At 36.1% G+C, this 25,828-nt stretch overlaps 1 protein-coding gene across 25 annotated transcripts in view; it reads right to left on the bottom strand.

The window, feature by feature from the left end:
- Positions 1 to 25,828, bottom strand: part of unc80 (unc-80 homolog (C. elegans)) — a 162,836-nt gene that overhangs the window by 36,249 nt on the left and 100,759 nt on the right. For 16 of the 25 annotated variants that reach the window (XM_073953838.1, XM_073953836.1, XM_068221936.2 and 13 more), the window contains 13 exons: positions 23,371 to 23,478; positions 23,132 to 23,270; positions 16,488 to 16,669; positions 12,693 to 12,824; positions 12,385 to 12,571; positions 7,744 to 7,875; positions 6,304 to 6,447; positions 6,106 to 6,206; positions 5,938 to 6,024; positions 3,168 to 3,351; positions 2,988 to 3,082; positions 285 to 374; positions 81 to 182 (listed from right to left, as the gene is read on the bottom strand). In XM_073953838.1, coding sequence (XP_073809939.1) covers positions 81 to 182; positions 285 to 374; positions 2,988 to 3,082; positions 3,168 to 3,351; positions 5,938 to 6,024; positions 6,106 to 6,206; positions 6,304 to 6,447; positions 7,744 to 7,875; positions 12,385 to 12,571; positions 12,693 to 12,824; positions 16,488 to 16,669; positions 23,132 to 23,270; positions 23,371 to 23,478 — 1,683 coding nt within the window. Of the gene's footprint in view, positions 1 to 80; positions 183 to 284; positions 375 to 2,987; positions 3,083 to 3,167; positions 3,352 to 5,937; positions 6,025 to 6,105; positions 6,207 to 6,303; positions 6,448 to 7,743; positions 7,876 to 12,146; positions 12,572 to 12,692; positions 12,825 to 16,487; positions 16,670 to 23,131; positions 23,271 to 23,370; positions 23,479 to 25,828 lie in introns of those variants that run through there. The other 9 variants (XM_073953837.1, XM_073953834.1, XM_073953835.1 and 6 more) reach the window with 2 other exon arrangements.

Consider the following 25,828-nt stretch of genomic DNA (forward strand, 5'->3'; position numbering starts at 1 on the left):
TAATTAGTAAATCCCTCTCATCTTACACAAATTGTCCATTATGTACGCCGAAGTGTAAAAATGGTTCAGATTAATCTCACCTGTTTCTGAATGAGCTCCTGGCCCTTCTCTGGAAGCATATGAACCAGGTTGAGCTGAGGAGACACTGATCTTCTGAAAGGGTAGATGTCTCTCACGTACGTCTGATGTAGAGTTGCACCAAACAGCCAACATACAAACAATCCAGTGTTTACTAAAGAAAATACACAGTTTGCATGTTTTGAATGTCTACCACCACAACCCACCTTGGCATAGTGGATTAGGTTCCAACGCTTATCCATCAGAAAATAGTTAGCAGATCGAGCTTCTGGTATATTGAAGAACTCTAAGCACTCCTGGTATAAAAATATAGCAAAATAATATGATTAATATGATAAAATTCAGTTAAAATAGAAATGTCAATTTACCACATTTCATATTATTATTCATTTATAGTGTTAATACACATTTTGAAGTATGAACATTTACATATTGTACCAATATTACACAGACAAAAACACCACCAAAAGCAGGTTTTGATAAGAAAGTCATATGAAGAACCAAACAGCTTTCTCGAAAGTAGAGAAACACATTTAAATATACTTCAGTGTCATTCACACTGCTATTAAACACCATTATGGTCGCCCATGACACTAAGTAAACATTATTTATTAAAACTAGATGCAAAACAAAAATGTACATAAATAATAGAAAGAACTAAAAAGGACTGAGTAATATTTAGTAATAACATCATTCGAACAACAACTAAAAGCTCAAAGACAACTAAAGACAACTAAAAAATGGAAAAGAACTGAGCAATATTCAATAATATAATTCAAACAACAACTAAAAACCCATTCTTCTTTCATCTGTGAACAAAACAAGGACCCTGTCTTCTCTCCCCCCAATTACACCACACAACAACCTCAAAACATGTGTGCCTCACACAGGTGATAGTGTCAGGATTCTGCCACTCAGGTCTTGTTAATTCTTGTTTTGGTGTCAGAGTCCAGACACTAGTCCTGTCATGTCTTGTGTGTTGTGCTCGACTCGAGTTTTGTCAGGCTGAGCACTGCTTTTCTGTTATTGTGTGTCTTTTTGTTTGAGCGCCGTCTCAGTCGCGTTCAGTCTGTTTCATTCTCAGCGTCTCAGTCTAGTTTAGGTTTTGGATGGCGCTGAGATGGAACATGCATGTTGCGTGTGTGAGCACCTGGTAAGGTGTTCATTTATCGTGTGCTCGTGTTTTGTGTTTGTTTATGTTGGTGTTGTATAAGATTGGTGTATACATTGTAGCTGCGTGCTTTGGTGTTGTTCTATAGTCTTTGAAATCACAGCAAATGGCTTGTGTTGTTTGTGTGTCATGGGCTCTTCCATCTATTGCCTAGTCCCACCCTCCTTGTTAACCCATCATTCAACCCAGGCTCATTCTGAAAATGTAGTCCTGTGGACGTTTCTGGAGACAGCAAAATACGTCCTGGGAGGTATGTTTTTTTGCAGTTTTTGCTTTTGCGAATCCGCGAGAGGCCACTGTGTGCGCTTTTTCGTATCTCAAACGTCTCTCCTGAGTGCCATTCGCCCACGCACTGTTCTCGCGTAAACCTACTAGAGGCCGCTGTCGACCAACTGAATGACTGTGAATGATTGACTGGGCGACCGGCCAATCGACTGACTCACCCTCCTCCTTCCCTAAACCCAACCAATTTTAAGGATTGACCTGTCCACTCGCTTACATCCCAAAACCCAACCGTCGGATTACAGAAGCCGTCCAGAAAAAGAAAAGCCCTCGTCTGATTTTTTATTACGTTTTTGGATTTTACCACATTCTCACCCTTTTATTCGCTCTTACGTTTTATTTTTTGGATTCTGATTTTGTCTTACCTGGTTTCTGGAACCACTCTTCCTCGGACTCGAACCCGGCTATCGTCGTCGTTGTGGTCAACTCCTCTCTGCATCTCAAGTCCGCCGACGTACACAACGAGCTAACTGGACAAATTTGTTGCGGCAAGAAAGCCCTTTACACAGAGGTAGGCGGTCAGCCGGCAAGAACCAAAAGGAACGGCGTCATACCGCCCCGTAGCGTTCCCTTAAAAAATTAAATGCAGCCATAGGTACCTCTGCCTACATAATTCGCAGTCTCCAGAAACGTCCGCAGTACTACGTTTTCAGAATGAGCCTGGGTTGCCATTATTAGTTTATGTTCACCTGTCTGTTTGTTAATTATTTCTGCTTATATTCTGCTCATGTGTGCTTTCCTGTGCCAGTTCGTCGTCGTATGTTGCCTTGTCCTGTTGTGTGGTCCAGTCCTGATCCCTGCCAGCCTGCCCAGTCTAGTTTGTTTATATGTTTTGTTAATAGTTTCCCCCCTCTGGGTAGTTAAAAACCCATTTTCCCGGCACTTGAGTCCTCGCTACTTTTCCCCACCCACGAACGTGACAGAGTGGGCTTAATAAACCACCTGTAGAAAACGCACCTTTCACATCTCTCTAATACTTTAACTGACACTTGCACATGTTTTTGCACTTTTACACCAGACAATTTCTTACAATCACTCTGTATCTCTATAAAAACATTTTGCATTTATAAAGTGTGACACAGGTGACTCACACAGGTGAGTGGGCTTGACAAACCACTTGTAGAAACACTCTTTTCTAAAAAAACAAAAAAAACAACAAAAAAAACACTCCCCCTTCCTTACTCTAGCACTTAGATCTCTGAACACTAACAGTTGCTTTGCATAATTAACACTTGTTGTGTGTATTGCCTCTACTTGTTGAATTGCTGAATGCCTTCTTAATTGTAAGTCGCTTTGGACAATAGCGTCTGCTAAATGACGAAATGTAAATGTAATACAAAAAAAGATAAACAAAAAAATTTAATAAAAAAAAAGATTTACATATATTCAGCATAATTGTTAAGGAAATATATGGTTAACCAGGCTAAAGAATTTTTAATGTTGTAATACCACTAACCTTCAGAAGAGCTTCAAACTGGGTGTCTTCATGCACTGGTAACTGTGTGGGAATGTCACACTCATTCTGTCCATGAACCACCAAGGTTTTGGTTCCTAAACACACAATTACAGGTACCGTTATGAACATAAACTGAACATTATAATAATTTTTAACGTAGAATATGCTGAAATTTGCAACCTGGCATAGATGCAGTGACCAGAAGTTTGACCTCACACTGTTCCTTCTTCATGGTCTGTTTAAGGTCTTTGAAAAAGAGACCTTCCACATAACCCACTACCTCCCACAGAAAGGTCAATGTGGCTGATATGGCATCCATGCCCCACTCACACGGAGTCCTTACGAAATACATGATTAAGCCCACCTTGTAGGATAAAATAAAAATGAAAAATGTCACATATTTAATATGATACGCTGGTAAGAAGAATAAAATCCAAATTGTTAAGACTGTGTGAACTGGAAGTTGCTGCATATTTTTATTAAAGTATGAAAATGTATTTTCAACTGAAATAGAATATTGAAAAGGCAGGTTTTATGTTTGTGCTCCTCCTCTCATCTTTTATTTGCACTAAACTACCAGTTAGAGGGGCATGGCTAGACATATTTTGTCCCAGCAGTCAAAGTGATGTCATCAGAGAAGAACGGGTATTAGAGCAGAAGTTTGATTAAAGATTACAGACTAACAGTTTTTTTCAGTGCATCAACTTTCACAAATTATTTGTTCACATTAAGAGTAACAATGTATCCTAGAAAATAAACACAGTAAATTTAGATTTCACAAAGACTTTAAAACATTGATTCCTGAATGGTTCGTTGTGGAATCTCCCTATTACCTAAAGTTTTCTGTAATGGAAAAACGGAGCTTTAAAATGGAAGCAAATAGGGAGGTCAGTGGAAAAGTTTGGAGAAACATTAAATACATTATTAAACATAACAGTTGAAGTCAGAATTATTAGCCCCCCTGAATTATTTGCCCTCCTGTTTATTTTTTCCCCCAATTTCTGTTTAACGGAGAGAAGATTTTTTTCAATGCATTTCTATACATAATAGTTTTAATAACTCATTTTTAATAACTGATTTATTTTATCTTTGCCACGATGACAGTAAACAATATTTTACTAGATATTTTTCAAGACACTTCTATAAAGCTTAAAGTGACATTTAAAGGCTTAACTAGGTTAATTAGGTTAACTAGGCAGTGTAGGGTGATTAGGCAAGTTATTGTATAACGATGGTTTGTTCTGTAGACTACTAAAAATATATAGCTTAAAGGGGCTTATAATTTTGACCTTAAAATGGTTTTTAAAAAATTAAAAACTGCTTTTATTTTAGCCGAAATAAAAGAAAAAATCTTTCTTCAGAAGAAAAATATGAGCGATTGCTCCATATTTTACATTCCTATACAGAGAGACTAGAGATCTGCGCGGTACTAAATTTTAAATTCTGCTCCCGCCCGCACCTGCCAGGTTTTAGCCCGAACCCGACCGCTCCCGCTTATATTAGGAATTTGTAGTCCCGCTGCTCGACCCGCCCCGTTTTCTGCCCGCCGCGCCCGATCCCGCTAAAGAGCGGGGGAGAACAAAACCGAAAATCACCCAGCTATACAGTCCAGACAGCCAAGCTGTCTGTATAAACACACACACACACACAGCACCAAGCAAACACAGACAAAGCTCTCTCTCTCTCATATGCACGCGCGCGCACTAACACACACACAAGCACCAAGCAGACACACAGGCGTTTGCTGTTATATCAACTCAAAGGGTTGTAATACCATGTATCAAGTACCAATGTAATACCAAAAGGTTTTATATAAAGTTATATAAATACTGAGTCGCGCCAGCTCCGGGCCGCAGCGCACATTACTCTTGGGCCGATTCCGGCACGGATGCGGCAGCGTCGGCTCGCTTACGGCCACCGCATCTTGCCCGATTGATTCGGGCCGGAATCGGGCAGTGAGTCCACAAGCATCCGGCTGAGTAGTAAGTCTCCGGCAGGCGAGAATCTAGCTGGAAGTGGCCCGAGTGTATTTTGCTATCTGGGAATGCTCTCTCTCTCTCTCTCTCTCTCTCATTCGCGCGCGTGCGCACTAACATACACACACACACAAGCACCAAGTACACACTCAGGCAAAGCTCTCTCTCTCATTCGCATAGCAATATCCGCGATATTGCTAGACAGTCTGCTCCCGTCCCAAATTAAACCCGTTACCGACCGCTCCCGCAATTTATACGGAAATGTATAAATTTCCGCGTCGCAGAAATCAGCGGGAATGCAGACCTCTAACAGAGACCTCACGTTTTCATAACTTCGCAGGTCAGAGCTCAGCAAATTTGAAATTTAGAACGAATCAACACGCAAAACTTCTTAAAAGAGTTTGCATTTCTGTTCTGTTTAATTCGTATGCATAGAAATGGAAGTCAGTATGGTGAAAAGTGCGGTTTGACAGTGGCTTAACACCTAAAATAATAAAAACACCTGCTTTAGACTACTGAACTGTGTTGTTATAGTATATTAGATACCATTGTTGATTTTTTTAATTTAAATAATAATTGTTAATACTTTATTTTATATATATATATATATATATATATATATATATATATATATATATATATATATATATATATATATATATATATATATATATATATATATATATATATATATATATATATATATATATATTATTAAAATAAAATAAATGTATGTTTTTAATATACATATTTGTTGTAAGCTTTGTTTTATTGGAAGTGTAACAAAAATGTAAAGTAATGACAAGTTCTTCACACTCAGTTCCCATAGAAGGTTCACTGATAAAAATGATTTGATTAAAAATAATCAATAATGGTCATTTAAACACTCTAAAAACGATCATTTTTTATATAAACTGAATTATTTCTTTTAGATAATTTAATTTTTGAGCTGAAAAACCATGTTTATGTCTCACCAGATAGTTGAAAAGAATGTGTGAAGTCTGCGCAGGCAAATCCCCAATATTGAGCAGCAGTTTCCTCAGCATGTACATCAGCTCATCCTGAGAACAATCACGTCACGTTTCATTAAAAACAGCAGATGTTCATCTGTTCTGAAAGCATGACGATTTAGGTGATCTTACCTGTCTGTTACTGACTGTGAGTTTCTCCAGAAAGTGTCTAAGAACCAGTGCTGGATCTTCAATAAGGCAGTTCCATAACACCTGCTGAGCAACAGCACACACTGTGGGAACACAAAACAAAGCGTTCTAAGGGTTAAAAAGGCAACAGGTTAAAAATTTATAATATTGTTTGTCAAATGATGCTTCTTTGCTGTTCACCGGCAACTCCATCTTCCCGAACTTCTCCATCTTCCATCAGGTGCACTATGGGTAACACAGCAGCGCAGATGCATGGTGGGAAAACAGCCTGAGGTGGTTGCAGCATGTGATGGGTTGGTGTGAGTTCTGTCGTGTTCTCATCATCTTATAAGGTAAAACAAACCACATTTACAAAACAATTAATTCAATGAGCTTAAATGAATAAATGTTTTTATGTTACAGGCCAAACAAATATTTGCTCTTAATTAGAATAATATCACTGAACTAAGAATTGAAAAATGGATCAAAGAAATGGCAGTAAACATGTCAACGGAAAAGATCACATATATTGTCAAAAAACAAAACAAAATGTTTTTGAATATGTCTGAAGACTATTCATTTCTTAATCTATAATGTCAATGTTGGTAACCTGCAACAACAAACTCTGAGTGAGTAAGGTAATGTTATAATCTCCTTTGGTGTATATATATATGCATGCTATCCATTTCTTTTTTAACTATAACTACTTTATTATTATTTAATTTTATCTTTATTTATTCATTGTCCTATTTTAATGTTATTATTTTTTCTTTATTGTTTATTCTATTATTTTGATTGGGGATAGGGTAGAAGCTTTGGGATGTAAAATGTTTATTATATATATAATAAATTTTTTTACATATAATTGTACATATATACATGTAAAATGTTTATTATATATATAATAAAAATGTTACGTATAATTTTACATATATACATGTAAAATGTTTATTATATATATACACACGTACACACACAGTTAACATATAAATGTTATACATATACATATATACACACACACACACACACACACACACACACACACACACACACACACACACACACACACACACACACACACACACACACACACACACACACACACACACAGTTGAAGTGAGAATTATTAGGCAGAATTATAATTATTATTATTAGCAAAATTGTAATTATTTATTTGATCTTTGCCATGATGGCAGTAAATAATATAGAATAATATACATAATATAAATAATCTAGTAATATTTTACTAGATATTTTTCAAGACACTTCTATACAGCAAAACGTGACATTTAAAGGCTAAACTATAAGGTTAACTATAGGCAGGTTAGGATAATTAGGTAAGTTATTGTATAACAATAGTTTGTTCTGTAGACTATAGAAAAAATATATAGCTTAAAGGGGCTAATAATTTCGTCCTTAACATGGTGTTCAAAAAATTTAAAACTGCTTTTATTTTAGCTGAAATAAAATAAATAACATCATTTAGAAAATATTAAAAAAATAAAATAAAAAATAAAGGGGGCCTAATAAGTCTGACTTGAGCTGATATAAATAAATGGGTTTTTTTTTTAGGATTCCTTGAGTTTGAGACATGAAAATGAACTAGTGAATGCAGCTGAATACATACAAGTGTGAATTTACCTTCAGCACTGACCACTGACCGCACTGACCACACAGAGCCCCTGCGGAAGGAGTAGTTTCTGTGTGAGTTACTGGAGGCACAGGATGGGCTGACAGAGAGACGACGCGATGTCAGGTTCACCACATCTTCTACTGACAGAGAAGACCACAACACATATTATGTTAGACCTGGAAAAGTTCATAGTTAAAAGCAACATAGCTACATAATTAAATCTTCCTTCTGTGCTTTTAAACCTTTATGAGCTTCTTTTTTTCTGCTGAACACAAAAGAAGATATTTTAAAGAAAGCTGGTCGCTGGTTCCCATCAACTTCTAAAGTAGGGAAAAATATTCCTATGAAAGTCATTGGGTACCAGCTATCAGCATTTTTCAAAATATCACATAATCTGCTTTCAGCTACTGTGCCCCTCGCTGCTGGAATCAGCTTCCAGAAATGATCAGATGTGCTCCAACATCAGGCACATTTAAATCGAGACTGAAAACACATCTGTTTAGCTGTGCCTTTACTGAATGAGCACTGTGCTGCGTCCGACAGATCTAATTATTATGTCTTTCTTTTCTTTTTCACTCTTTTATAACCTGTTTTGACACATTTTAATCTGTTTTAATTCATTTTTATTATTTGTTTTTATTTTCTTATACTTGTCTCCTTTATTCTTGTTTATTTAAAGCACTTTGAATTGCCACTGTGTATGAAATGTGCTATATAAATAAACTTGCCTTGCCTTGCCTTTTTGTGCCAGAAAGCAGCTCAAATACATTTGGAATTAGTAAAGGAGTATGAAGGTAGAATTGTAATTTTTGGGTGCCTTTTTTATACATACTTTTTTCATTTATCTTCACGTATCCCTTTATAATTTACTGAAGGGCCCTATTATGCTTTTGACACTATCATTGGCCTTTAGTCCATAGTGTTGCTATTTCAGCGCAACAGTATACCAGTGATCTTGAAAAGCCTACTCCAAATAAAATTATTCTCTATATCAGCAAGTTTCTAAAGTCCCTTAAAAAGGCCCAATACTTTTGTGTCTATGCTTCGCGTTTTCACATTTAGAGAACTGCATATTAAAAAGTTTACATCGAAAGGCTGAAGTTTTTGGCACAAGCTGTAAAGGCTTCACCCTCTTCTGGAAAAAGGGTTGGGGAGCTGCAACTCATTTACATTTAAAATGACACACAAATATAATTCGTTTTTGTATTTCAACCAAAAAGGGCCATTTCAATAGTAAAATAAAAGATTGTAAATCCTTATCAAATTAGATAATATTAATCATTAAACAAAGTTTACATTTAAAAAGAAAAAGTTCACCTTCCACTTGTTTTAAACCTGCATGACTTTCTTTCTTCTAGTAAGCACAAAAGTAGATATTTTGAAAAGTGTTTTTAAACAGTAGATGGCCACCAATGACCTTCATAGTAGGGAAAAAATATTATCAGTGGTGACCCTAAACTAGACTTAGAAGTCAATGGTGACCAATCATGGTCTGTATGTATGTAAACACATTTAAACTTACAGGAAGGTGCAGCATTCACACACAAGCTATCAATGCTGCTGATTCCAATATAACTTTTAATGACACCCCTTCAAAAAGTCTTATTTTGGAATATTACATTGTAATATGTTCACTTAACGAAATGAAATGGAACCTTGATAAATATTTCAGTTGCTCATTATTATAGCTGTAATTCTCATAGGATCACATTAGTGGTTTTTCAGCTAAATTTAGCAGACAAAAAGGTCCATTATTAATAGCATAGAGATGTATGAAGCACAGCTCACACAATAGTCACTTTCAAAGCAAGCTCTTACTGTTGGTCAGTGCAGTTAAAGGGAACTTTTGATTATACTTTGTTTAAAAAGGATAATTCACACAAAAATGAAAATGACCTCATCGTTTACTCCGCTTTCTTGTGGCTTTATACCTTTATGAGTTTCTTTCTTCTGTTGAACACAAAAGACGATATTCTGAATTTGAAGAATGCTGGATGCTGGTACACATTGACTTCCATAGTAGGAAAAAAATAATTTTGATGTCAATGGGTACGAGTTACTAACATTTTTCAAAATATCTTCTTTGGTGTTCAATGGAAATACAGAAACTCAAATAACTTTTGAACAAGTAAGGGTTGAGTTAATGATGACAGAACTTTTCATGTTCACAACTATCCTTTTAAGATGTCATTATTACAGTGTAACTATTTATTGAACTACTGATTAATATTAGCTATGCACTTTCTTCATAATGGTTAGAATTAGTGTTAAGTTTATAGTTAAATCGAATTAAGCATAATTTATGTAACCTGTAATAAGTACATCTGAAAATGAAGTATTACCAAACGTTTTTGCGCTCACAGGTTATACCTTGTACGGAATTACGTAAAAATGAATGGATTTTGCTTAGTGTTACACACAGTCGCAAACAAAATAGAGAAGAAAGAACATAAACAAGGGGAAACAACTAAACAGAAAACCAAATTAACAAGTTAATAAGAGCTTTAGTGAGAAAATTAAATATTAAAATTTCTGCAAAATGACAATAGCATTTCATCAAGTTTTAAAGAACAAGCTATGAAAGTACTTAACAGCGTGAAGTCCTTTCAAACATGCACTTTTGTTTGATGTGTGACAAATTTCATCTGAATCATGAAGACAGGGTGGGAAATAGAGTAGGTCCTCCCTTTTTTAAAAACAGCCAATAGAATTTGTTATTTTCGACTTTAAGCACATTAAATTATAAGCAAATGAGAAGTGTCTTAAAGAGAACCGAACATGACAGACACTAGAAAACATTTGATTGGTCAGAAAATTTGATGTAAAACTGAAGTATGAGGAGATGTAAAAAAAAATTTATCCATTTAGGTAAAAGTGACAAACTGCAAACTTTGGATGTTTATATCTTCTATGATTTATGCAAATTATGACACTGTTTTGGAACACACTAGCTTATAGATATTCTCAAAAATAACATAGTGATATGATACTAATAACTAAAAAACTTTGTTTTTACAAGGACTTTAACAATACTTTTTTTAGTCTAGTCACAATTAACATTTTTGTGTTTAAAAATGTTACTATGTTTTCATAGTAAGATGAACATTTTCATATGAAAAGATGCAAGAAATAAGATATATTAATAATAATAATAAGTATAATAATTATAATACATTTTATTTAAAGGTGCCTTTCTGGCAATTCAAGGACACCTTAAAATAAAACAAGACCAATAAATCAACACGAAAAATAATATAAAAATATACACAACAATAATGCAGGTACAATTAAATATTAAAAACTATCTTAAATAGGTGTGTTTTGAGTTTTAATTTGAATAATGTGAGGGAGTCAATGTTTCTGATGGCAGGTGGTAGTGAGGTCCAAAGCTGGGGAGCAGAGCGGCCATGGCCGATAGACGAGCAGAGGGAAGAAGATCTCAGGGTGCGAGAGGGAGCAGCAATGTGGATGAGGGCAGCCAAATATGGAGGGGCGAGATTGTGGATGGCTTTGAATGTTAACATCAAAATTTTAAAATCAATTTGAAAATAAACTGGTAACCAGTGAAGCTGCTGCAGGACAGGAGTGATGTGATGAGAAAAAGGGGTTCTGGTGATGATACGGGCAGCTGAGTTCTGGACCAACTGAAGCTTGCAGAGGGATTTTTGAGTGAGACCAAAGAGAAGAGAGTTGCAGTAATCTAAACAAGATGTGACAAGGCTTTGGACGAGAACAGCAGTGGCATGAGGGGTAAGAGAAGGGCGGAGACGGTTAATGTTATTATAACAGTCAGATTTTACAGTAAGTTTGTATTAGCTAATGTTTCTTAATGCATTCATTAACATGAACAAACAACGACCAATACATTTATTACAGTAATTATTGACCTTTTTTAATTTTAGTTAATGAAAATATAGTTGTTCTATACTCATTGGAGGCCACTACTAAATTTTTTTGATGATTTAACACCTCTGGAAGTGATTATTTAAGAAATCATTTTATGGTCAGAATTATATTTCAATCAAGCATTTTTTCTTTGGAACTGTCATGCCCTAAACTAGACGCATTGGTCCAATCCCAGCACAACTAAAACCATAATAACCAAGAAGTAGGTATCACATTATCGTTGATGTAACTAGCTAATGTATCTACTTTTTTATTATTTGTCTATTTATTTGAAATTATTAATATATTTATTTTAAATTGTACTATTATTATTTTTATTTTATTTAATTTTTTTCTATTACTTCGTCTTCTGTTCTATGTTTTAAAAGAAAAGTAACTATATGTTTGTATGGGTGCGATGGGTGGGGGGTTTTGGGGTTAAATGTTTACAAAAGTGTTCAAAAAGGGGGAAAAAAAAGCAGAAGTTGGACATTTTTATACAACAAATGTTATCCACTTGTGTTCAATAAATAAAGTTTATAAAAAAAGGAAATACAGTTGTTCATTGTTACTCCATGTTAATTCACAATGTTATAAATGTTAATAATGCATGAGTAAATGTTGAACTATGAATATTTAATGCTGTACATCCATTGTTCATTATTAGTTCATGTTAGTGAATACATTAATTAACATCAATTAATGAACCTAAAAGTAATGAGTGATTTAATTTTATGATATTGTGTAGTACAGAAATGTCAGACCCTCTTCCTCCTGCTCAGGTGGGGGGCTGCATGTGGGTTCATAGCAGGCCTCCTGAGCGATAGGGATAGCTGTGATGATGCTGGCCTCGCGTCCGAGTCTCCTCTTCTCTTCCTCCTGCTGCATGTTCTTCAGGATGTGCTCTGCTCGTTGATGAGAGCGGGACACTGCACGTGCCGAGAAGGATTTCTGAATTGCACAGAGAGGATAGAAAGAACTGAATGAGTGATAACTAGGGAAGCATCTGCAAAAATTGACAGATTTTCTTTATAGCAGGATGCGTTTGGTGTGATGGTCCACCAAATCGTACCGACTGATCTTCAGTGATTGCATCTGGAACAGTGCCTGCATTAACAGGAACCCATGGAGGGTCAAATATGGGCACACATGGCATTCCCAGAATAGGAGAGGGCAGGGTGAAGTTAATGCTTGGTGGTGGAATCTATGAAACAATATGCACAGAGAGAAAAAATTATAAATAAATAAAAATTAATTGCTATTACGCTTTGAAAAACTGCTGTTCCATGCAATTCCTTCATGTTGTCCTAACACAAATCAATTAAGTTAACTGAACTGTTTTTAAAAATTTAAGTGCACTGAACATAAAACAGTAAGGTTGTCCCATATAAACTCAATAATTCTGTTGATTCAGCTCATTTTAAATAAATAGTTTAAACAAACAGAAAAACATTTTGGGGCTCTATTTTGACGGTCCATGCGCAGAGCGCAAAACGCAGGGCGCAAATGCTTTCAGGGCGTGTCAGAACGCATTTTTGCTAATTTAAGGATGGGAAAATCCGCTTTGCGCCGTGGCGCACGGTCTAAAAGGGTTGAGTTTATTTTCTTAATGAGTTATAGGTGTGTTGTGAGAATAAACCAATCAGAGTCTCATCTTCCATTCCCTTTAAGAGACAGCTGCGTCGCGCCATAAGCGCATTCGCTATTTACATGACGTAAAGTAAGTCTAAGTGGAAAAACTGAGCATTTCACTAGCAAACAGTTAACAGTTTTTTAACAGAAAACTGTTAAACAGAGCATCTACCGCTCAAGAATGAGAGATAATCGATCTACTTTCACTTTCGCTCTCGTGGATAGGGAAACCTTTACGCACAGACATCAATTAGTCTATAAATAATTACTTGCGTTTGTTAAGCGCAAATATTCGTCTCAAAACTATTTCTAAATTCAGTTCTAATTTCCAGCAAACGAATAAATGAACAATAATAACGAAGTGTGTTAGAAAACCTGAGTTATATCCTAATACACATGCTGTGCCCCATATGGTCTAAAACCTGCAGGTGGGCAAATCTAAGCTTGTTTTTAATAAAACAAATATAAATATGGATATAATAAATAATACTGCTAATAATAATAACATTATACAAAAGCAAATTGTTATGAATGAACTGAAAAAGCCTCCCGAGATGAAGAAGGCATAAAATCAGTGATTTTTCATATTTATGTAGGCTTGAAAAAAATATGTTTTGTAATATTTTAATCCTTTATATTTATATCCCATATATATTCTTATTTTTTCATATGTAAAGATATTTGCCTATTGCTCTCTTGTGCGTATTAAGCAGTGTGTAAGCGAGGCGCAACTCTGAGCTGGAGTTTAGACCGGGTTTGTTTTGGTCTAATGAAAAATCTATTTTAGTTTCTCAAAACAGCAACGCGCCAGCAGTGCGCCTCAGAACGCCTTCCTTTTTAGACCAGAACGCCTATGGGCGCACATATAAGCGCAAATGCATTTGCTATTTAAACAGCGTAGCGCAATGCCTCAAAACCACTCTTGCGCCAAGCTGAAACTAGCAAAAGACTATTGCGCCGCGCCTTGCGCCACACTGCGCCGGGTGTATGATAGGGCCCTTTGAGTGTATGTCAGAAATAACAGGCAATGGCCAAATATAGTGGAGTGGCAATTACACATACAGTTGAAGCCAGAATTATTATCCCCCTTTTAATTTTTTTTCTTTTTTTAATATTTCCCAAATTATGTTTAACAGAGCAAGGAAATTTTCACAGTATGTCTGATAATATTTTTTTCTTCTGGAGAAAGATTTCTTTGTTTTATTTCGGCTAGAATAAAAGCAGTTTTGAATTTTTTAAAAACCATTTTAAGGTCAAAATTGTAATCCCCTTTAAGCTGTATATTTTCAATAGTCTAAAGAACAAACCATCGCTATACAATAACTTGCCTAATCACCCTTACCTGCCTAGTTAACCTAGTTAAGCCTTTAAATGTCACTTCTTGAAAAATATCTAGTCAATTATTGTTTACTGTCCTCATGGCAAAAATCAAATAAATCAGTTATTAGAAATGGGTTATTAAAATTATTACGTTTACAAAATGATATAAAAAAAAAAAAACTTCTCTCCGTTGAACAGAAATTGGGGGAAAAAATTCTAATTCTGTGGTTTGTGTGAATTATCAGAGTCTGTGTGTATTTTCAATAACAGCATCTTAACTAAAAGTGAAGCTGTAAGTTTAACTCCGTCAAGAAAAACAATCCCTGCACGCACAGGACGTCAACATGAGTTCATATAGGTCAGTGGTTCTCAAACTATTTTCACCAAGTACCACCTCAGAAAAAAATTGTCTCTCCAAGTACCACCATAATCACCAGTATTGAAATAAAGTAGCATAGTTGGCCAAATTAAGCAGCTACAGCACTGCACAGTTCGAGTCATATTCATTTAACAAAATTATTTTCCAAACAAAATATGAAGCTGATCAGTCGGTTCTTGTCGCTTGACTCGCGGTGCGGCATTCTGAAAAGTTAAGATGTTTTCAACTAAGTACACCTGTAATACACAAGCGCATCGTGCTGCAGTACTCATTTTGCTAGCCTGTGGGTTAAATTTTGGCACTCAAGTGACCGAGATGTAACAAGAGAATACAGTCATTTTTCAAAATAAAAGATTTTTTAAAATAAATTGTTAAATCGTTCGAATTATAAATAAAATGGAATTAAGTTTTTTTCGGCCCGGTACTAATTGATCTATAGACTTTTGCCGTTCTATGGTCCGAGGATTGGGGACCCCTGCTCTAGCATCTAGTATTTCCTCTGCAAGCACCACGCACCTCTTTTAGAAGTTCTGCGCCGATTTAATTGATTTTTAGCAGCTGATGACGTGATGCATTAAAAGTAAACATTCTAAGCACAGCGCTTTGATCGTAGGCTTTAGAGAACAGCCAATGCTTATCACATTGGCGTTATCTTTCACATCAACTGATTGAAATTCTATTCATTTTTTCTTTCATTACTCAGTGATTCCTCCAAGTACCACTAGAAGTAAGCCTGTGTGTACCACAGTTTGAAAACCACTGATATAGGTCATATTGACGTTGTAGCCCAACATACCCCAACGTCGTGGGGACATTGGATTTTGTTTGGAAATGAAAATCGGGTTGACGTCAGAACCCAACGTCAGGGCGACGTCAATGTCAAACCTAAAATTAACCAAATATCAACGTCTAATCATGTTACACCTTGGCGTTGTGTGGACGTTACCATTATGACATCTATCAGACATTGGATTTTGGTCACAACACACAACACAACCTAAAAGCAACCAAATATTAACTTAATTTGACATCGTGATTGGACGTCAAAATAGCGTAATCCAAATACATTGAATTTTGGTCACTTGACATCATGACCTAAATCTAACGTAATATTAACGTCTTATAATGTTGTGTGCCTGCTGGAATGTTACTAACGCAATACTGAGAATCTCAATGTAGCTTTTCTGTTGTAACACTATTGTATTTACTAAGTCAATAGAAACAGTGATTTTAATCATGAAGCTGAATGCACGTGTTTGCTTGGTCAGTGTATTTGTGGGTTTTAGATCTTTGTGTGTTTTGAGCTTTTGGAATAACTGAAAAACTGTCAGTGAAATGGAACTGTAATGCAGTCAAGAAACTATTTCCCCTCTAAATCAACTAGAACCAATCAAAATCAAGAATTTAACATTTTCATAGTATAAACTTAAGTATAATTTAAGGCAAAATAATATCAGAGGACCAAATGCATACAGTACAAACATTTGCGGACATACTGCAGTCAAATGTTCTTACTGCAAATTGTATCAGTAATACCTTAAAAATCTGTTGAGCCCCCTCCTCCATTCGAGGCCACACTTGGTACCGGAATCTCCAAACAGTGTAGAATTTCAAAATGGAGTTAATTCTCTGACATGCTTCCTGGTGGTGAAATTCAGCCATCATCATCTCGGTCACTCCATCCGGCACCTTCACCGCGCACAGCAGGAACAGGGCGGCTGTGTGTTTACATCATTATAATGAATATACATAGAAATGGATTGATGACCATACTCTATATTCTTAAATGATTAAATTTTTCATAGGAAGCAACCCTGCAATTCTGTGGTCACGCTTAAGTTTGAACATGTAAAATTCTGTCGCGTGGTTCTAGGATTAAAAAAATGATTAGACATTTAAAAATGTGAACGATTGGTCCACATTAAAATTTCAGTACAGAAAGATTATGTTTTGATCTTCTATTAATCACACGGAGTCACACATGAGAATAGTCACACAGAAACTTGTAGCACAAGCTTGCGTTTCCGGTCTGCTGTGTAAGAGTTGAAATATTACAAATATTTTGATATCTTTGACAATTCAAAACATGAGCTGAAAACAGAGACTGGTGACTCCACAACCCAGCAGGTGGGAATGCGGGAAAAACCAGTTCCTGCTGCATTTGCATCTGAGTCTGCTGAAGCTCGGCTTCATCCACCCCATCTCCCACATATGGTCATTTCAATGTTTGAATGCTCTAGATTAACCAAACTGACTTTAACTATCATGTTTGATATCATTTGAAATGTCTCAGTGCGATTGGTACAATGGTCTCATTCTCTCAGAAACAGACATAATCAAAACAATAAATATATAACTTCAGGCATCTTTTGAACCACTGTGAAGGGTGTGACTTTTCCACTAAGTGTGAATGCCTTTTGTTATGCACACACCCCCTTCCTTGAGGGAATTCTTGGATTATTTAAGGTAAGGTTTGAGAAAGGCTCAGGGCGATTCTGCCTAACCAGATCAGCCCATAACATGGAGCCTGCTCCATGTTAGGTATATTTCAAAGTCAGGATATGCATCTTTTCATCTTGGATTTGTCTTTGATAATTTGATGTTTTGTATTGATCGTTTATGAATTGACTGATTGAATTGGCATAATACATTTACCTGACTAATAAATTGTTATGTTTTGAATTATTCAAACAGAGTTTGTGTTATTATCTCTAGTAGATTGTGGTAATTTCATAGCACCACAAGCCCCTGTACAGGTTAGTAGCGGACTAGGACACGGTAGACGGAGCATTGCGGCACGCTATACGATGTCTCTAGAGCTCCGACTAACAAATTGGCATTTATTCATGTATACTTAGGCTGTAAAAGGATATCTAAGGGGATAGTCCTTCACCCGATAAACTTATAATACTATTTAGATAGTATAGTGATTATTCAAAGTTACTAATAGTTTAAGTACGACTGGTCTGCTTAATTCTATAGTAATGATCATTATATGACTAAATAGCTCTGTTTGATTTAGGGGGTAGCAGACCTATGGGGACCGCATAAAAAATATCCTAATCTGAGTAAGTAGGGTTCTGCCTTTTTAGGATAGCGGTCAATCGCCACTGTTTAGTGACCAAGACTGACATGCTTGTGCTTAAGAGATTGTATACTCGGCCGGTACAAGATTCAGGATGTTATAGGAATCCCAATGAACGAGAATAACATAAAATGATGAACCGAAGAGAATATTCAATCATAATCTAAATTAATGTGAACGGAAACAAAATAACCTTCTCAATGTTTTATAATTGGAGTCAGATAAAACGAGGATAAATATATTAATATTCTAAACCACCTCTTACTAAAATTGGAGTCAGATATGAGCTAAGTTTAATATTCACCTTATTCTCAGCTGACGAGTGGGCGCTGCCATTTGAATCTTTTTGTCTCGCGACTTCCGGTCACATTCACTTCCATTCATTTTTTGACGTTAACAACTGCTCGTTACGCTGCTTGATGTTGCAATTTAATATTTTCTTATTATATTATGCTACTTGGTCTGTGTAGTCATGCAAAAATTTGTTTGTTGAGCAAGTAGTTTGGCCATTTTCTGCCGTTTTTTATTCCTAGTCATTTCTCCCATAGGCAACTGAATCGGAAGTTCTAAGACAATCGCGAAAACAGGCGCACTTCCGCATTTTTGAATAAGGTCAATAAATCAACATTGTGCACTGGAAAGACCGAACATGCAGTGAACCTTCATCCACCAGTGGATACCGTCATTGGACCAACTGGCTGGACCCTACAGCTGCATTCGCATGCGTATTAGTAGAAGTCTATGGGACGAGAAGTGCAGTGTAACTGCAGCTTAAGGCAGCATTTTAACACCTGAAAAAAGGTGTGGCATATGCCATCAAAAACTTCCCCAAGTTCCTACTCTAAACCAGAATCTCTGACTTTCCCTGACCAAGAAGCTGAATTTCCAGGACCTATAATGAATAGAAAAAACTGGCAGCTGTGTTGAGCAGTCCCTCCAGAAATCTGTAATCTTACAATTGCGGAATTTAGTAAAAAAATTAAAGGAGCTTGCATTTTTTAATCGCCTCAGATTTACTGCAGATTTTAGATAGCTGTGACAAATTTTCAACATATTGTCACCTTGGGATTATAAGGTTCTATCTGCATTCTGAATGATTTTGAGATATTGAGCTTCAAAGTTTTTGCATTCCATAGCAAACAGTATGTGTGTGACAATTGTTTTTTTTTTATAAAAAGTCCTACAATGTAAACTTATAAAAAAAAACATCCGATAAATGTAAATAAGTTGTCATTTATTAAGAATATGTCAATAACTCAATTTTGACAAAAATGTCAGATACAACCTTATAGTTCTCAGGTGACGATGTGTCAAAATTTTATCTGCATTGTTTTGTATAACATAATATGTGTAAATATATTGTTATTTATAATGTTAAGTAAGTGCTAATCCAGTGAGCAATTTCTTGAATTTCTCTATAGGTGTGTGACCTGCTTTAGATGCATAATGTCACATTATTACAATGAGCATCCACAACTACATTATTTGAACAGGCCTATGTTAGTTTTTTAAATTGGTAAAATTAGAAATTCTACCATTTCTAAACATTTTAACTTTTCTAGTGAGATTGTTAAATAGACTTGATCAGTTTTGTTTATTTTGAAAATGTAGAGTCATTTATATATCAAATACGATGTAGTAGGCTTTATGCTGTTCTATCAGTGTTAATATTATAGAAATTAGAGAGCAATGGTTCTTGAGGTCAAAAACGTAATGATAAAAATTAATAACTAAGCTGTGTAAACTTGTGTATATTTTGACAGCAAACAACACAAAATATGCAGCAAATACTGCCCCAAATTTAAAAAAAAAGTCTCCACAAAATCAGTCATTTTAAACCACAGTAATCCTAAACCTTTCCCACAAAATTCAGAAGGGACTGGTTAAGCAGAGAGCAGCAAAAAATCAAAAAACAAACAAAACAAACAAAAAAAAAAAAAAAACAGCTAAAAACAGTATTTAATGGGCCTAGCGAATGCATTTGATTCTTGGTTAATAAGTGGGAATGGAATAAAGTAGCAGTAAATATAGCCTTAAGTTAACAGTGGGCAAAACCCAAGAACATGATAAAAACACTGCATATAAAAAAAAAACATTTTAATAAATGTTCAGCAAATTTAGACTAAATGACTTGGATAAAAGAAATAGACTATACTTTTACTCTTATTATTATACTTTATACTCTTATTCCAAAATGGATAAAATGAATTTATTTCCCCAAATTTCTTCAAACAATACCCCTTGATGACAATGTAAAAAGCTTTTTTGAAATTGTTGCAAATTTATTTAAAATAAAAAACCTGAAAACCACATGTACGCAAGTATTCACCTGCTTTGCCGTGAAGCTCTAAATTGAGCTAAGTTACATTCTGTTTCCACTGATCATTCTTGACATTTTTCAGCAGCTTAATTGGAGTTCACCTGTGGTAAACTCAGTTTATTGGACATGATTTGAAAAGGCATACACCTGTCTATAAAAGGTTCCAGGGTTGACAGTGCATGTCAAAGCACAAACTAAGCATGAAAACAAAGGAATTGTCAATAGACCTCCAAGACAGGATTGTCTGGAGGCACAAGGCTGGGAAGGTTACAGAATAATTTCTGCTGCTCTGAAAGTTTTAAGGACCACAGTGGCCTTCATTATCCGTAAGTGGAAGATGTTGGAACCACCAGGACTCTTCCTAGAGCTGGCTGGCCATCTAAGCTGAGTGATCGGGGGAGAAGTTTGGGAAAACCCAGGCACCACTCATCACCAGGCTAATATCATCCCTACAGTGAAGCATGGTGGTGGCAGCATCATGCTGTGTGGATGTTTTTCAGCAGCGGGAACTGGAAGACTAGTCAGGATAGAAGGAAAGATGAATGCAGCAACATAAAGAGATATCCTGAATGAAAACCTGCTTCAGAGTGCTCTTGACTTCAGACTTATTTTTATTATATTTGCAACAATTTAAAAAAATCTTTTTTCACATTGTCATTATGGGGTATTGTGTGAAGAACTTTGAGGAAATTAATGAATTAATCTATATTGAAATAAAGCTGTAACATAAAAAATGTGGAAAAAGTGAAGTGCTGTGAATACTTTCCGGATGCACTGTATTATGCAAAAAACAGCATGGTAAAAATGAAGTATGTCCAATTTCAAATACACATGTATTAAAAATAATAATAATAATAAAAAAAGAGTAGGTGAAAAGTACTAGGTAACAGGAATCTAGAGTGTGCTTTCAGTATTCACTTTACTATCATATAAGGTCATGAAATAGGACCTATAAAATGTTTGTGGGTCATGTGACAGTAACATATTTAATTTACTACATACTTCCACAGAAGAATTTCTTTTGAGCAGGTAAAACTTTTTTAAGCTACAGCAATGTACAGGATATGATGTATATTGAATGCCTTTATTGGTGCCTAAAAAAATCAGTATGCAGACTCTTTACTAGGGTTTGCATAGTCTACCAAATTAAACCCCAATAATAAAGGCTGCTCAATTTTTTACAAAGCTTAAAGAGTCCCTATGATGGGTTTTCAAAAATGAGCTTCCATGTAGTGTGTAACACAGATCTAAGTGAAGTGAAATATCCAGCTAAGGCTTAAATCTGAAAGTGGACAGTTTTTAAAACTATTGATTCATCTAAAAAAGTCGACTCATAGTGGTTAGAATGAATCGTCTTCATAACGAGTATTTAGCCGTTTCGGCGTGGCGTGACTACGAAACATAATTGTTGCACGCACAACCCGGGGAAAATTTAAACCTGCGCCCTGCCCACTAACACAGCAGCAAAGACTAACAGATCCTGAAGTCATGAGTTAAGAAGACGCTGTGCTTCCCTGGATATTATTGGAAGTGTGAGGGGTAAGAAGTGATTTAGCAGTCTACATGCTTAAAGTCGGCGATTCATTCGTTTGTTAAAGGAAGGATCAGAAAATACTGATATAAGAGACTTGTGAGAATGGACAGACAATACACTAGGGGTGCGTGCAAAATAAGGCCAGTTTGTTAGGCACAAAGGCAGCCTGCTTCATGCTGAGGAGGAGCACTGGTGAGCGCTACAACCTCCTGCAGAGTACAGGTAAGCCCTGAGAACATATAACACTTCACGCAAGAGGTGCCATAGCAATAATTGCAAATAGAAATGATCTAAATTACAGCTGAGAATGGAGAAAAGCTCTAAAATGAAAGATAATTCATGAAATCAGACCTGGCCCGTGACACATTTCATAAGTGTGAGTAAAAGGCAGCCTCCTTGTTTTCTCTAGCTTGCAAATGGTGTATTTAATTGTGTTTTGTTACTTGTAACCACTTGTACTGTGTCAGGTTTACTCTTTATATTCTCATATCGCGTCTAATCCCACGTTGGAAACGCGACATATGCTGCTTTGTTTACGGATTTTAAATGCGTTTGTGAGCTAGTGTTCCACTGCCGTTTGTCGTTGCTATGGCCGCCGTCAGCTGTTCCTACACACGTGCAGCGGTCAAGGCTCAGAATCATTCAGCTTTTGCTGCTGTGTGGATTAATACTGAATGTGTGTCATAGTTAAGAATGGAGCAATATGCTGGTGTTTGACTACACTGCTTTTGGTGGTAAGGTGTCTGAACAACACTGTTGAGTAAGTTTTACTATGAAGCGTGTTTCGGGCGCCCGCTCCGATCGGATCCCATACCAATGTTGGGGAACCGGGGGCTTGACAAATCATGCTGGGCATTTGTCTCACGCTGAACGCTGTCGACCAATCACAACTGGCTGTCATCGGTCCAATCAGTGCAGATTAGCTTCGCGCTAAGGAGGGGTTTAGGAAAAAATTAATCACTGAACGATTCATATGGGAGTCACTGGGATAATAAGGTAAAAATAAATGCAGATTATAAGACCATGAAAGTGTTTTTGACCTTGCATGCATATCAGTATGTTGTTGGAGATCCATATAACTGAAATATGACCCTATTTCATGTATAATATGGGCTCTTTAAATGTGAACAAACCCCCTTAGCTGTAAAATTGTAGTACAGTGGTCAAAAATGAAGAGCTACGTTTTAAAAGCAAACTGAATAGATCCGCCAGGAAGGGATGGATTTATTAAGCAGACAGACCTGCAGCTGCAGCCATATGTTCATCCACACTCATCAGGAGCTCCCAGGCCGCAGGCAGGATATCTCCATACATGTCCTCTGTGAGGATGGGGGCTGCTTTTATGAGCAAGGACAGAGGAGCCGGAGACAGGGTCATCACCTAAAGGAATAGGACACAGCAGGACACTTTCACACAAAACTCATTATACATCTAATAACAGCAATAGCTTATCCAACAAAAGTGGGCAGCAAGGACAAACCTGGTTTCGGATGTATTTAAGCATGCCAGTGTCTTTTTTTCCTTCTGCACTGCTGTCAGTAGGGCGTCTTTTCATGGATGGGGTCCGGAGGCAGGATTTATCTGAACACTAAAAAAAACATTGTTTATTGTATATTGTCATGGCAGTTGTTTATTTTTGGCTTGAACATGGCTGCATCTGAAGTGGCATATTCATTCATTTTCTTTTCGGCTTAGTACCTTTTTTAATCTGGGGTCGCAGCAGAATGAACAACCTGAAGTGGCATATGTAATGTTTTTATTTAGATTACAAGAAATACTAAAGAATTACTAAAGAAATATGAAAGGCTCAATACTAAAGCTCAATGACTTCAATAGACTTGCTGGTTATACAACATATGCCACAAATGATAAATACAACATAAGTAGGTATGAATAAAATTATTTATTAGTTTACCGAACAGCATCCAATATAGACAGAATCATTGTTTAAAATGGGTTTCATTATTTTTACATAATTTTTGTTAACGCACTAAGCCACTTATGTCTGTTTTGGACACAGTGAGTTAGTCATGTTGTTTAATTCAGTTCCAAGGTAGCATGAATAAACATATAAAACATTTGCAAACATATAATTTGTAATATACAAACACCAAAAGATGAAATATAAAGATGTTTGCAATATGACACTAAACACACAAAGGACATTTTAAAGAGCCTCTATTATGGGTTTTTGAAAATGACCTTCCATGCAGAGTGTAACAGAGCCCTAAGTGAAGTGAAATATCCAGCTAAGGCTTAAATCTGAAAGTGCACCGTGTTTAAAACTATTGATTCATCTATAAAAGAGTCGACTCAGAGTGCTTTAAATAAATCGTCCGGGTAACTAATATTTAGCCGTATCGGCGTAACTTAAATGAGTAACGCAAGCCCTGTCCATTTGTTGCACGTGCAAACCTGGAAAATTGAAACCCCTGGCCTTGCCCACAAATACTGTAGAAAGAAAAAGAGGAAGACAAGCACTGTAGCAGATCCCGGTTGAATCATTTCACGAAGATGCTGTGCACTGACGTGTGAGGGAAAGTTAGTGTTGTTTTCCCTATCCAAAGACAAGGCTGTGAAGAGTCAGTGGTTGAAGTTTATTTTTGTATAAACACCTCAACATTTTAGCCTCAGCCTTGTGCCGTGTCCCTGCCATTTTTCTGACGAGTGCTTTAGCAATCTACATGTCTACAACGGGGGATTCGTCAGCTGTTTGTTAAAGGAAGGATCAGAAAAGACTATTGATGTATGAGACTTTGTCAGAGCTTGACAGGAACTTTATTAGTACACAGTTCATAGATCAGTTCCTCCCTCTATTTCACAAGTGTAAGTAAGTGCGATTAAAATGGTTGTTTCCTTGTTTTCTCTAGCTTGCAAAATGTGTTTAATTGTGTTTTGTTACTTCTGATCGCTCCACGAGGATTGTAGTGTATCTGGTTAACTCTTTATATTCTCATATCGCATCTAAAACCGCATTGAAAACGCGACGCATGTTGATTTCTTTACAACATTTGTGAGCTTGTGATCCTCTGCCATTTATAATTGCTATGGCCACCGTCAGCAGTTCCTATACACATTACACATGCCAAGCTTCAAAATAGTTCAGCTTTTACCATTGTGCGCATTAATTCTCAATGTGTGTCGTTGTTTTTACTTATAGTTAAGAGCAGAGAAATATGCTGGTGTTTAACTGCATTGCTTTAATGAACTTCTGCATTGGGCTCACACATACACTCTGAGACTTCTTTTCGCGTCTCGTCTCGCACTAAACACGATAAACCAATCACAACACACTGTGTCATCGGACCGATCAGCGTAGGTTAGCATCACTCTAAAAAGAGGTTTGGAAACAAATTAATCGATCAACAAATCATATGATAGTCAGTGGGATAATTAGGTAAAAATAAATGTATATTATAAGACAATAAAAGTGTTTTTGACCTTGCATGCATATCAATCTGTTGTTGGAAACCTCTAAAAATAAATTATGATCTTTTTAATGCATAATTGGGGCTCTTTAAAACGGTAAAATATTAGCTTTGTTCAGAAACAGACTTATAAATGGACCAACATGTATCATGCCCAGATAAACTCTCAACTGATTTTTTTGTATGTAATAAATCATTAAACATTGTAAAGCTTGGTTCGCTGGTGTGTTGGGTCTGATTTTTTTCTTACCAATCACAAGCAAATCACTACAGAGTTTGCAAACGAGCCAAGATTAAGCAACAGACAGACTGTTTTTAGGATCAACGCACTTTTCGTGTTTCTATTTGCCTAAATGAAATATACCAAGAGAAAGTAGACACTACGTTCTGTCAGTTGCAGCTATTTGGTTGAAAAATTAAGAACATTAAGAACAGGTCTGTGTTACAGTGGAACAGTAACTTCAATATATCATTATTCTGGACACAATTTCTATTTAACTCTATTTTTAA

The sequence above is a fragment of the Danio rerio genome, chromosome 6 (genome assembly GCF_049306965.1).
Source record: "Danio rerio strain Tuebingen ecotype United States chromosome 6, GRCz12tu, whole genome shotgun sequence".
NCBI classification, from domain to species: domain Eukaryota; kingdom Metazoa; phylum Chordata; class Actinopteri; order Cypriniformes; family Danionidae; genus Danio; species Danio rerio.